At 45.2% G+C, this 12,712-nt stretch overlaps 1 protein-coding gene across 1 annotated transcript in view; it reads left to right on the forward strand.

Moving 5' to 3' along the window:
• The window catches only part of grip1 (glutamate receptor interacting protein 1), a 426,493-nt gene extending 414,642 nt beyond the window's left edge, over window positions 1–11,851 (forward strand). The window contains exons 25-27 of the mRNA XM_063212629.1: window positions 3,326–3,559; window positions 5,690–5,836; window positions 11,124–11,851. Coding sequence (XP_063068699.1) covers window positions 3,326–3,559; window positions 5,690–5,836; window positions 11,124–11,447 — 705 coding nt within the window. The 3' untranslated portion in view covers window positions 11,448–11,851. The remainder of the gene's footprint in view (window positions 1–3,325; window positions 3,560–5,689; window positions 5,837–11,123) is intronic.
• Window positions 11,852–12,712: the final 861 nt, after the last annotated feature.

Genomic DNA, 12,712 nt, shown 5'->3' on the forward strand with positions numbered 1-12,712 from the left:
TTGTACGTCTCTGTGTGAATGATTTGTGTGTTATGAAGATGGAGACGAATGAAGATGTCAGCAGTTTTGTCTCTCTCTCTTCTCCATGTGTGTTCGTTCTGCCCGTCATTCTGGCCTGCCAAGATTGGGTGGGGTAGGGGGATAGGGTTGGGTGTGGGCTTGTCAATGGGATCAAAAGACAACATGATGTGAAGCAATGTTGAAGACGTTTACACTGTCATTCACCCAGCACACAGGAACAGGGAACAGCACATGACCCAGTTCCCTGTTGTTGCAAAGGAGAAAGGGGGACAGGGGAAGGCTCAGTGGGTGATTGGGGTGGCGAATGGGTGCTTGCTGGAATGAAAAGTCACTGAGCTCTCTTGTCTTGTGGATGTCTTGTGGGTTCACTGTTTGTGGGGGCTTGGGGTTGGATCTTGGGGGTTGTGTCTGGTGCATAAGCGATGTTGTTGTTTGGACAATGTGGTTCCGCTCACCGCTTGAAACTGAAGATTTGTCTCATGTGCTTGATAGACCAAATCTTCCAGGCCACCATCTGGTCTCTGCTGCTCTGGTCTGATCTGCCTGCTGCTCTGCTCTGCTCTGCTCAGGTCTGTGAGACTTGTTGATGTGGTTACAGCATTCGAGCTCTCGGGTTGGATTTTGACCATTAATATGGTAACACATGCTCCAAGCTCTTGGTGGCATTACTGCGCATAGAGATACCCCGTGTTACCCTCCTGCATGCCCCATCGTCCCTCCACCCACCTAGGGATCTGGTTTTGCATTTTCCAATGCTGGCATTGTGCATTTCCAGTGCTGTGTCTGTTGTGAATTGAGCACTTGAAAGAATCTGTTTTACCAAATATTGAATAGGGATTCATATTGGGATTTCTCCTTGTTTTTTTTTAAACCAAATTAATTGTAGCAGGGAGCAGGCTGCTCTCAGAGTTCATTAATAATTACTTTGAGGGTGCTGGCCCAAATGGAAAACTTCAAATGAAACAAAAAAGGGTCACACCGTGCATCGAGTGTCTCAACCTGCGTGCACACTGAAGAAGGCACAGGCCTAAACGCGTCTGTGTGAATAAAGAGACTGGATGCAAGGTGCGCCCCTTTCTACAGTATTACCAGAGATATTCTATAGAGATATGCCAACATAATAGGTTTCTATGGGCACCTAATGCGACCAGGTTCCGGTCTGCCTAAAGGGGCGTGTCATAATGCTCCTACAATGAATAGAACAGTCCTTAGGTCTGCCATAATAGAACCAGGAAACAATGGGCCAATGGAACCTCTCTCTCTCTACTCTCTCTGGTTTTACAGTACCCAGCAGCAACACTCCCTACTTCATGTACTTACTATAGTACTAGGAAGTTACTAGTTCCACTGGCTAATCTAACCCTCCTAGTTGTAGCCACCATTAGTGTGTTGTGAAGTTTAACTATATGTATACATTTACAAGAAAACATTGTGTGTTAAACGTACAAGAACTAACGTCTGCCAGAGACCAAGTGCACTGGGCCAAGACAGATGATTATCATTTCTGAGAGAGTAGAGCAGAGTCCCAACACACACCTAAATGCAGAGTAGACCTAATCTGCTCGGGAAAAAGCAATTAGGTCCATATGGACACGAGAGGTGTGCGAGTGTACCATAGGTGTACACATGGTGAGCAACCGGTACAGTAATTGGTCCTTCTGTGAGAAGAATTCACGTGTTTAATTATAACGGCCTTGTTTTTGTTTTTTTTGTTTTTTGGGTTTTTTTTTTCTTTGCTACTCTATGCTACTTCTGTTTTGGTGTGGGTGTTAGCTAAGTGGTCTGTGCACAGGTGTTCATGTTTCAGGCACAGATGGTAACAGACCAGCTCCTCTGTGTATGTATGTGGATGTGTGTGTGTGTGTGTGTGTGTGTGTGTGTGTGTGTGTGTGCGTGTGTGCGTGTGTGCGTGTGTGCGTGCGTGCGTGCGTGCGTGCGTGCGTGCGTGCGTGCGTGCGTGCGTGCGTGCGTGCGTGCGTGTGTGCGTGTATGTGTGTGCATGTTTTTGTGTATTGTGGGTACCTAAGTAAGTGAGTGTGTGTGTTTGCCCACCTGAGTGTGTGCTGGACTGATTATGTGTGTGTGCGTGCGTGCGTGTGTATGTTTGTGTATTGTGGGTACCTGAGTGAGTGAGTGCATGTGTATGCCCGACTGGGTGAGCATGTTTGTGCCGGACTGATTATGATGTGTGCGTGCATGCGTGTGTCTGTGTGCATGTGTGCCCATCTGACTGAGTGCGAATGTGAGTGTGTGTGTGTGTGTGTGTGAGTGTCTGACTTCATGTGTGCGTGGGTGCGTGTTTCTCCCTCACCAGAGCACCTGAGACAGCTGATTTTCCCCCATTACTTCTCCAGGCTGCCTCTGACACCTCTGCAGCGCAGCTAATCAATGAGGGCAGATGGGGGAACAAGGCCTTAGAGGACCCCAGCCCAGATCAGCTCAGCTCGCCTCGCCTCGCCTCTCAGCCGCACAATTAACTATGTTGGCCCGTTAATCACCGTAATGCACTGCAAATTCACAAACAATTGCATTACGGGAAGCCAGTATGCGAGCAGTGATTTAAATGCGGACACAATAAATGCAATATACAGTACCCACCAATGCTGCATAGTGTGTTAAAATGATATTTAAAAGGACTGTAAAGGTCAATAAAATTCAGAGAAATGTTGAAATATACTTCTTTCAGTAGTTTGTTGAAGAGCACTCTTTGAAGTCAAGAAACTATCTACTTGAGGTGTTCTTTTGGGAGAGTGCATTAAAAAACAATAAACCAGAAGACATTCCAAGACACCAAACAAGTAGCACCTGACCAACAAATGAACTCCACCATTCGATTTCACTTTGGAAAATGAAATCAATCTGGATCGGCATCTACTCCCTGATTATGAACATAATCCACCATATCTAAATTATTTTACAAAAATATCGTGGCTGAGCTTTTATTTTTCTAAAGCTGAACATATCTGCATTGTGCCAAACCCTCCATCTACTGCATTCGGCAATTTTGCATCTTGGTCTTCATTATCTGGTTTGGACTCTACTCTCTAAATCTGAACTAACATATAGGTCCCCCTTTGAGAAACACTAGTGTAGGTAATCATCTACTCTAAATCTGAGCAATCCATCAAAATACTAAATAAAGTATTATTTAGAATGTGTTTTTGATGGGCAAAACACTTCTTGAATGCAACTGGGCTCTTACCGTTCTGAACCCTGAACATCCACACATTGTGCTCACTCTGCATTGGCCTCTCATGTATCTTATTCTTCGTCATTAACCCCCGCATGCTCCACATCTCCACAGGCCACCATCATGTCCGGGAGCAGCCTGAGCCTGAACCACGACCCGGCACCGACGCGCAGCCACCTGGGCCGGCAGGCCAGCTTCCAGGAGCGCGGCTCCACACGGCCGCACTACAGCCAGACCAGCCGCAGCAACACGTTGCCCACCAACACCGAGCGCAAGTCCTTCAACATGCGCAAGATGAAGCAGGAGATCAAGGACATCCTCAACCCCACCCCCGTCGAGCTGCACAAGGTACATAAAGGGTTGTGTGTGTTGTCACAGGAAATGGGTCTGTGTGCTTTATTGATGGAATGATGGGTAATGGAATGTTGAGTATCAGGGCGGTATGAAATGATTTACATGAGAGATAGTGAGATAGACAGCAGGAGTAGAGACAGTGGCGGAACAATTGCACACATGGCCCCAGGGCAAGAGACCTATAGCCTATAGGGCCCCCTATACAGCTTGCCAAGCTCACAATAGGGCCCCCACCACCAATACAGGAGGGCCCTGGGCCCAGAGGCAAGTGCCTTGCTCGACCTCCCTATAGCTCCGCCCCTGAGTAGAGACGAGCTAGCCCGACAGGCCAGACCACTCATTTTGAATTGCTTTGTAATTCACAAATGGTCTGATTACGCTTCGCTGGGGATGGCTTAGTCGCCTACCAAACTGCCGACCAATAAGTGAATGCACATGGGCGCATAATAACATACGTCATGAACGTCAGCTGTCAGGTCAGGGCAGGTACTCTCATTTCAAACCAGAGCTGAGCTCACTCCTCCCACCTTAGCGCTGCAGGGCATCGAGGATCCACACCAAAAGTGAATCAGCGGAAAAATATAAAAACTCACCATAAATAACCCTAGACAAACCACAATAAAAAAATCATGTGTCAACATTTGACCAGTTTTGAGCAGAATTGTATTGTGTATTTAGCAATTGTGGCAGCCATGGCCTAGTGGTTGTTTTAGGCCCAGGGACCCATGGAGTCATATGGGGGGGTTATAATCCGTTCCTGTCTGACAGCAGTAGTTGGAACAGGTGATGAGCAGAAGGGTAGTAATAGCAGTCCTGCAGATGTTCCCGCAATACACAGCCTCGCAGAATATGCAGAGATGATTGGTTGGCAAGTGCATTGGTTAGTGTTTTTAAATCTGTCAGCAAGTCTGTCTTTGGACAACATCCATCTCACAGCAACAATTGTGTGGATTTAATGAGCTACGAACTACAAAGGCTGTTGAAAATGTTTTTGGTCTGAGTTGAAGAACAGAACGGTTAACAAGAGAGATAATTGAAACATGCAAGCAAACATCTGTAAGAGTGATATGCCAGGAAGTCTTCTATTGTTTTCCTTTAAAAGCTATTGATTGCTCATCTCTAACCAAGAAAACAAACTTTTATTACGCTTGACATCCTACCCTTCACACAATTTATAAAACCTCATTATGCACTTCCAGTCAAGCCAAGATAAATAAGCGTCCTACAAACACACGCACATAAACACACACCCGCGGCACACATGCATACACACACACACACCCACCTCCATACAGGCTCAACATTACTTTGGATGGGTATCTACAGCATTAAAATCTAAGGCAATTTTAACAAACTTTGAACAGGCGAGTGACCCTTAGCTCAGACTCAGAAATCACTTTGGATAAAAGCAAGTAGTGTGTGGTGTGATCTAATGATCTGTATTCCTCAACCCTCTCTAACCACTGCTGATATTTTTGTGGCCTACAGGCTATGCTGTGTGAGGAGGCTGGAGTCAGATTTAGATAAAAGTGTCCGCAAATGTTTATGACCTTTAGGTTAGCGTTTTCAAGGCAGTAGAAATTACTTTGGATAGAAGCATCCACAGAATTGGGTTTTTTGGGGTTTGGGGATAGTCTAGCGGTTAGGGTGTGGGCCGTTTCACCTCCTGACCCGCCAGGTTGGTGGGGAGAGTAATTAGCCAGCGCTCTGTCCCACCCTCCTCCATGACAGAGGTACCCAAAGCATAGTACTAACCCGCCTCACCCTTGACCCTTGGGGTGCCGTTTGGGGGCTGCGCCCTTGCAAGGGTGAGACATATAGTAAATGCAATTTCATTGTGTGCAGTGAGCACTGTGTGCTGTGGAGTGCTGTGTCACAATGACAATGGGAGTTTCCCAGGTGGGCTTTCACTTATTTCCTAACCCTACCCCAGCTCTCTCTCTCCACATAATTTAATGTCCATGAATTCAGCCGTCCCATCATGATGAATACAAAAAGGCCCAAAATGCTGTATATACTTGGAAAAAGAGTGGCTAAATGCATGGTGTGATGTGTGATTGACTGATTGATGTGTGGGCACTTTGAACCTTACCTGACCTCTACCGGATTGTTTGTGTCCCTCAGGTGAGCCTGTTTAAGGAGTCAGACCTGGAGGACTTTGGCTTCAGCGTGTCCGACGGCCTGCTGGAGAAAGGAGTGTACGTCAACAACATCCGGCCCGGAGGCCCGGCAGAGATCGGAGGACTCAAGCCTTTTGACAGGCTGCTACAGGTAACGCTATGATCCTCACAACGCTGCTGTCTCTAATAGACACAGGGACACGCACGCACACACGCACGCACGCACGCACACACACACACACACACACACACACACACACACACACACACACACACACACACACACACACACACACACGCACTTTTACTGGCACATACAATCATATGTATTTCCCCCACATCACCAGATGCAATACAAAGTGATACGGTTATTGTTTCCAAAAGGAAATTTGTCTTGAACTCATTTGCTGTACACATAACGCCCCAGATGGCACATCTAGCAGATGAAATACTCAGTTATCTACAAGCCAGGGAACAATTCATTTTTGGTTGAGGGTCTTGCTAATGGCCCATTGGCATACAGTGAGGACATTTATGTTATTAGAACCAACAATGGCAAATATATCAGTCAACATCTTTGCTTATAGCTCAACTTATTTGTTACTGCATTACATTACACTTAGCTGATTATTCAAAGCGACTGACAGTTATTTTTTTAAGTACATGGTATTGGGTACAGTCCCTGTAGCAGTGTGGGGTTAGATGCCTTGCTCAAGGGCACCTCTGCCATGGAGTGAGATAGGGAGTGGAAAGGTGTGTGTGTGTAGGCTACTCTCCCCCCGGCTCAAGGGTTACCAGGATTTCCGAATGTAGCCCACAAACAAATAACGCTGTCCTGTATGTATGTCCAAATGTAACTTTAATATGGATCGTTCAACTCCTCTTTCTAACACACACACACACACACACACACACACACACACACACACACACACACACACACACACACACACACACACACACACACACACACACACACACACACACACACACACACACACACACACACACTAAGCATCTTATTAAGACTGGGTTTAGTTTCCATTGCCTTGGCATTAAGAGTTGGTCGCCTTGCCTGCAAGCAGCAGCCAAAAGGCACAGCATGCAGACTAGTCTTTTGGCCCAAATAGTTAGCATGGCCTTGTGGCGTTAATGAGCATTGTGGATCAATGGACACTGGTGCTGTGCGTGCGTGCGTGCGTGCGTGCGTGCGTGCGTGCATGCGTGCGTGCGTGCGTGCGTCTGCGTGCGTGCGTCTGTGTCTGTGTGTCTGTCTTTCTCTGTGTTTCTGTGTATGGGTGGGAGACGTGACGCCTTGTTTTTTCGTAACATTGGTTAAAAACCTACAAAACTGTTATTTTCCTTCAAAAAAACAAATGTCAATGAAAGAAGATGTGGTACATTATGTTTCATATTAGTCTTAGATGAGAAGAAACATTTTTGTTAAGATTTATGTAAAGGTTTACATGTCAAATTTCCTGCGGTTTGACTGTAACATTAATGAAACAATATATAATAATATATATATAAATTAACCAACAACATTTGGAATAATGTATGAAGCATTTGGCATGATTGCATAAATCTTAACTTTAGATTAAGCTATGTGAATGTGGAAAAAACTCAAGACAGTAATATTAACTACAAGTTCAATTTCGTAACACAAATTGCGTCCTGTGGGGTGACATGTATGTCAATGTTTGCGAATGGGCAGCTGCAAGGCCAACTACAAGGGTCTTAAAGACTGGCTCCTGACCAGTCAGTACCTCAGTTATTGGAGAGTGCTGTGGAAGTTTAAGGTGACTCTTAACCTCTTAATATGTCTTCATATTGCAATCTTTCTGTCACGCAATGCTTAGGTTCATTTTATGGTGTCCTGTGGTGTGACTGCTCTTATAGGAGGAAAATAAAGTTTTTTTTATTAATGAAAACACATATTAAGATTAAACACAATATCATTATCAAGTTAGCATGAGCTCAGATGTCAGTCATGTATTCAAAAGGATTAAAATGGCCATAATGCAGTGAATTCCCTGTGGTGTGACTCCATTTTCCTGCGGTGTGACATGCCTATGCTATGTGTTGATGCAGGACACATTTTCCCAAAAATGGCAAAAATAAGGTGAAATTCCACAGACCACTAAGTGCTTTATTTTTTTTCTATTTTTTCCCAATTTTTATCCATCATTTTTTTCAGGAATTTGAAAAACTTTTTTTTTTTTTGCGTTACGCCCTTAAACGTCAACCACCCGTATATCCTTGTGTGTGTGTGTGTGTGTGTGTGTGTGTGTGTGTGTGTGTGTGTGTGTGTGTGTGTGTGTGTGTGTGTGTGTGTGTGTGTGTGTGTGTGTGTGTGTGTGTGTGTGTGTGTGTGTGTGTGTGTGTGTGGCCCTAGTGCCTTGGTGTATTTTTCCGCCGTTGACAAAATGGCGGTCATCAGGGAGGTAAAGCATGGAGTCTGGCCAGCTAGAGGAGTGATAGATCGGGAAGAAAAGAAGGGCGCAGTCATCATCAGCATGCCTATTATCTCTCTACCTCCTACACTTCACTGAGCAGGATCTGTGTGTGTGTGTGTGTGTGTGTGTGTGTGTGTGTGTGTGTGTGTGTGTGTGTGTGTGTGTGTGTGTGTGTGTGTGTGTGTGTGTGTGTGTGTGTGTGTGTGTGTGTGTGTGTGTGTGTGTGTGTGTGTGTGTGTGTGTGTGTGTGTGTGTGTGTGTGTGTGTGTCCAGGAGTGTGTGTTTGTATGTTTTTTGTATGCATGCATGTATTTGTTTGGTGTGTTTGTGTGTAACAGACACTGTGTGTACTAGGTGTGTGACACTCTTTTGTTGCGCTAGCCAATAATGTATTTACAACTCACACACTGGGCACATGCCCTGAACAGCGAGAACACAATAACTTACTGTGTGCTCTCTCTCTCTCTCTCTCTCTCTCTCTCTCTCTCTCTCTCTCTCTCTCTCTCTCTCTCTCTCTCTCTCTCTCTCTCTCTCTCTCTCTCTCTCTCTCTCTCTCTCTCTCTCTCTCTCTCTCTCTCTCTCTCTCTCTCTCTCTCTCTGCTTGTTTGTCACATTCACAAAGCTCACCGCTTTGTCCTTCCCTGTTTAAAGACCCGAAATAGGCTGTCCTGTGTTTACCTGCATGTTTGCTCAGTCGGGTATTGATTTGATGTGTGTGTGTGTGTGCGTGCATGTGACTGCGTGCGTGCGTGCCTGTGTGCGTGCGTGTGTGTGTGCGTGCATGTGACTGCGTGCGTGCGTGCCTGTGTGCGTCCTGTATGCGTAGTCTCGTTCTGTTTGTTTAACAGTCTAACAAAAGCTTATTCTCAATACGCCTCCCCTGTATGACTACAGACTTATTTAAATGAATACAAAAAATAAATGATGAAAAGGGGGAAAAGACGACATTAATCTGTTTTGGTGTTGTTTGTCTGATGCCAGGGTGCCATGTGAATGCACACCGCTCGCTGACTGTCAGTCCCCATTCTTGCTGATGTGTGTTCAGATCACACCTTTTGTCGGCAAAACGCAAATTCAAACAGCGCAACTGAATGTTTTGTTTTTTTGCACTCAAAAAAATGCCAGTCGCTCCAACAACATCGCAAATTACAGCCAGGCCTCTGCTGTTTGTTTGCTTCTACTGTTTGACTGAATGGGGCCAAGATAAGACTCGGTAACTATGCATATAGCGCGCATCAAAGACCGTGTCTCTCGCCGCAATGGCACAACGTATACAGGAGTGAGACAGACTGTGTCATTGTGCCCTTGATACGCTATTTACAGAGATTATGGATTACGAGAAGTTAGTGTAGTAAACTGGGAGTCAGAGGAGTAGACTGAGGAAAGAGCTCAATGTTCGACTTGCTTAGAAGAAATTGTAATCCTGTGTCTTGGAGTATGGCCCTCATTGCACAACTGAGTCTGTGCACTGACAAAATGCAAGCGATGGCCTGGACTTATGCCATATTTTTTATTAATGTTTATTTTTTAATGATAATTATAATCACATTTCATTTGCAATGCAATGACAAGGTTCAAACCAGGTTTAGCAACACAAAGTTTAACTGAGGACAGAGGACTGAGGTTTTGAAAAATGACAACGATACAGTATTTAGTGATCAAAAGATCACCAAAGTACCCTTGAGGGGTGTGAAATGTTAATACCTTTTTGCAGAAAAAATATGCGCACGCACGCACGCACACACACACACACACACACACACACACACACACACACACACACACACACACACACACACACACACACACACACACACAACCAAACTAATGGCGAGATCCCTAGGTTTCCAGCATGAGCATCTTGAGCAGTATGGGGTTGAGCGTCTTATCTTGTTTAAGGGCACTCTGACCTGCTCAGGAGGAGCCCATATCAAAGCAGTGATACTGCCATTAGTGCACGCTCCCTGCTGCGATTGCTACAACACACACTGATAGAAGACCATCAGGCGCATTTTAAATGCTATGAATAAATATACATATTTTTTCAGTTCAAACATTTTGGAGCAAGAAAATACAGAAGAAAGCCAGATTTCATGCTCTTATGTATCTCTTCCAAGCTTATTTAGGACATGACACCAAGACTCAAAACATTTTTTATAATGTATCTACTGCTTATGATTTTGCTCTAATTAATACTGTACATTCAATACGTCAATCCAACTAGTTTGTAATCTGAAACATTTAGTTGTCAAAGGGTAACTGCAGTATTTTCAACGTTACGCCTCTTTTCTGGGTTGCTTGCAATGTTTTAGAGTCCCCCTCACCGTTTTTTTGTTGTTTACTGCTGTCTCCGTTAATTGGCTACTACAGATTTGGTCTCAATTTGCTTTATAATGGCCGTCTATGTTTTCAAAACCACCCTAAACATTTGTTTTCAAGACTGTGCAATTTACCAAGTGTTCAGGGGTATTCACTAAAAAAACGTTTTTTTAATCATTCAGAATTAAATAGTTTCGTCAAGTTTACTTTGATCTTTCATTTAATTCCGAATTGTGAAGTGTTTACATTTTATTTTCAAAGTAGAATGAAGCTTTATTCAGAATTAAAGTGAGTTAATTCTGAATTAAATATCTCATGTAAACGAGGCAATTTTCTCTCTTTCCCAGGGAGTTCTGATAATAACGCTATAGCTGATTTCTCCTCCTCTTCTTTCCCCAGACTATGACATGCAGACCTTTCATAATACATAGGCATTTAGAGTAATCAATGAAGTACTAAAAGGTTATAAAGTCACTAATCCAGATTGAAGAAATGACTGCACATCGTTGGATGTAGTACTCCCTGCATCTCATTCTTTGGCATTCACATGCCATCAACATCAATCTCTGTAGTAATGCCTCTCATTTGGCTCAGTGGAAAAGGTATTGGTTTGAAGATTAGGAGTAATGCCTCTCATCCTCTCCTCTGTCCTCACCTCCTCAGATCAATCATGTGCGGACCCGCGACTTTGACTGCTGCCTTGTGGTTCCACTGATCGCCGAGTCTGGCAACAAGCTGGACCTGGTCATCAGTCGGAACCCGGTCACCACGCAGCCCACCGCCGCCGACCTGGGCCAGCTCGGGGCCGCCACGGACGAGGACGGCACCACCATCACCTGGACGGAACCGGGGCTGGCAATGATGGGGGCAGGGATGGACAACAATGGGTGCACTGCACCCCTGAGCCCCCCCGACATGCAGGGACTGCAGAACCCCGCGGGCCTGCTGGGGGGCGCTGAGGACAGAGACCCCAATAACTCCTTATAGCAGACCAGAGCAGAATTGGAAATAAAGTAGTGCGGAGAGCTTCTAGTGGAGCGGAGAGGAGGAAGAGGAGAGGAGAATGGAGGGATGGAGGAGTTGGAGAAGGAGTCCAGAGCTCTCCATGGTGCTAAATGCCCTGCGTCACCCTCAACCTCTTCAGACACACGCACGCACGCACGCACACACACACACAAGCTTGAACTGATACACACACTCACGCATACATATGCACACACTCATAGACAGATACTCACACACGCACACACTCCTCTGGTCCCGAGCACCACCAGCCTCTGTGTCAACCCAGTACAAGCACCAAGTGAGAGGTCGAGCAGGGCTAAGAGAGGGAGGAGTTTGTCCAAGCACACTGTAACACTCCCTGCTTCCTCATTCTGTCACACACACACACACACACACACACACACACACACACACACACACACACACACACACACACACACACACACACACACACACACACACACACACACACACACACACACACACACACACACACACACTAGGCACACGCAGAGCATGTGCCATAGACCCGGCCCCCCTTCTCTTCTCTCTTTCTCTCCTTGCACACACCCAGCATGGATGTGTTAATCTTTTCTGTGACACCAACTACCGAGCAACTACTGTAGTAACTACAATGATGACGATGACAATTAACATGGACTCTGGCTATTACACTGGAGGAAGACCGAACTGACCTCTTTGGAGAACTGAGACAACCGTAACGCAACGCAACAAAAGCAGAGACTGCAAATGAAACAAAACAGTGCCATCCTTTTGTTTTTATTGTGAAATGGACAACACATAGGATTTAAAAGAAAAAAATCACTCACACCCACAAACACACTGGTGGGGGGAAAAAACAACATAGGAGCAAGTGGATACTTACAGACGTTTACATGTACTGTTTGGACTGACCACCCTTTGTGTGTGTAAGGGTTTGTGTATGTGTGCGTGTGTGTGCGCGTGTATGTGTGTGTGTGTGTGTTTGTATTTAGGACCACACTGTATAGGCCAGAGAACCAATTCCCACTTTTCGTTTTTTTATATTAAGAAACCATCTCCCCTCTTTCCTCCAAACCTCTTTGATCTCCTTCCCCTTCCCCCAGAGTTCTCCAAATCACACATTTTTTTATACTCCCCGTTTTGTCAGTGATGCTTTGAGAAAAAAAGAACACAACATGTAGTGTGGTAGTGGAAAAAAAAAGAAATTCCCCCCTTTTCCCTTAGTGTCTTCGCTTCTGATGCCA

The sequence above is a fragment of the Engraulis encrasicolus genome, chromosome 12 (assembly GCF_034702125.1).
Source record: "Engraulis encrasicolus isolate BLACKSEA-1 chromosome 12, IST_EnEncr_1.0, whole genome shotgun sequence".
NCBI classification, from domain to species: Eukaryota; Metazoa; Chordata; class Actinopteri; order Clupeiformes; family Engraulidae; genus Engraulis; species Engraulis encrasicolus.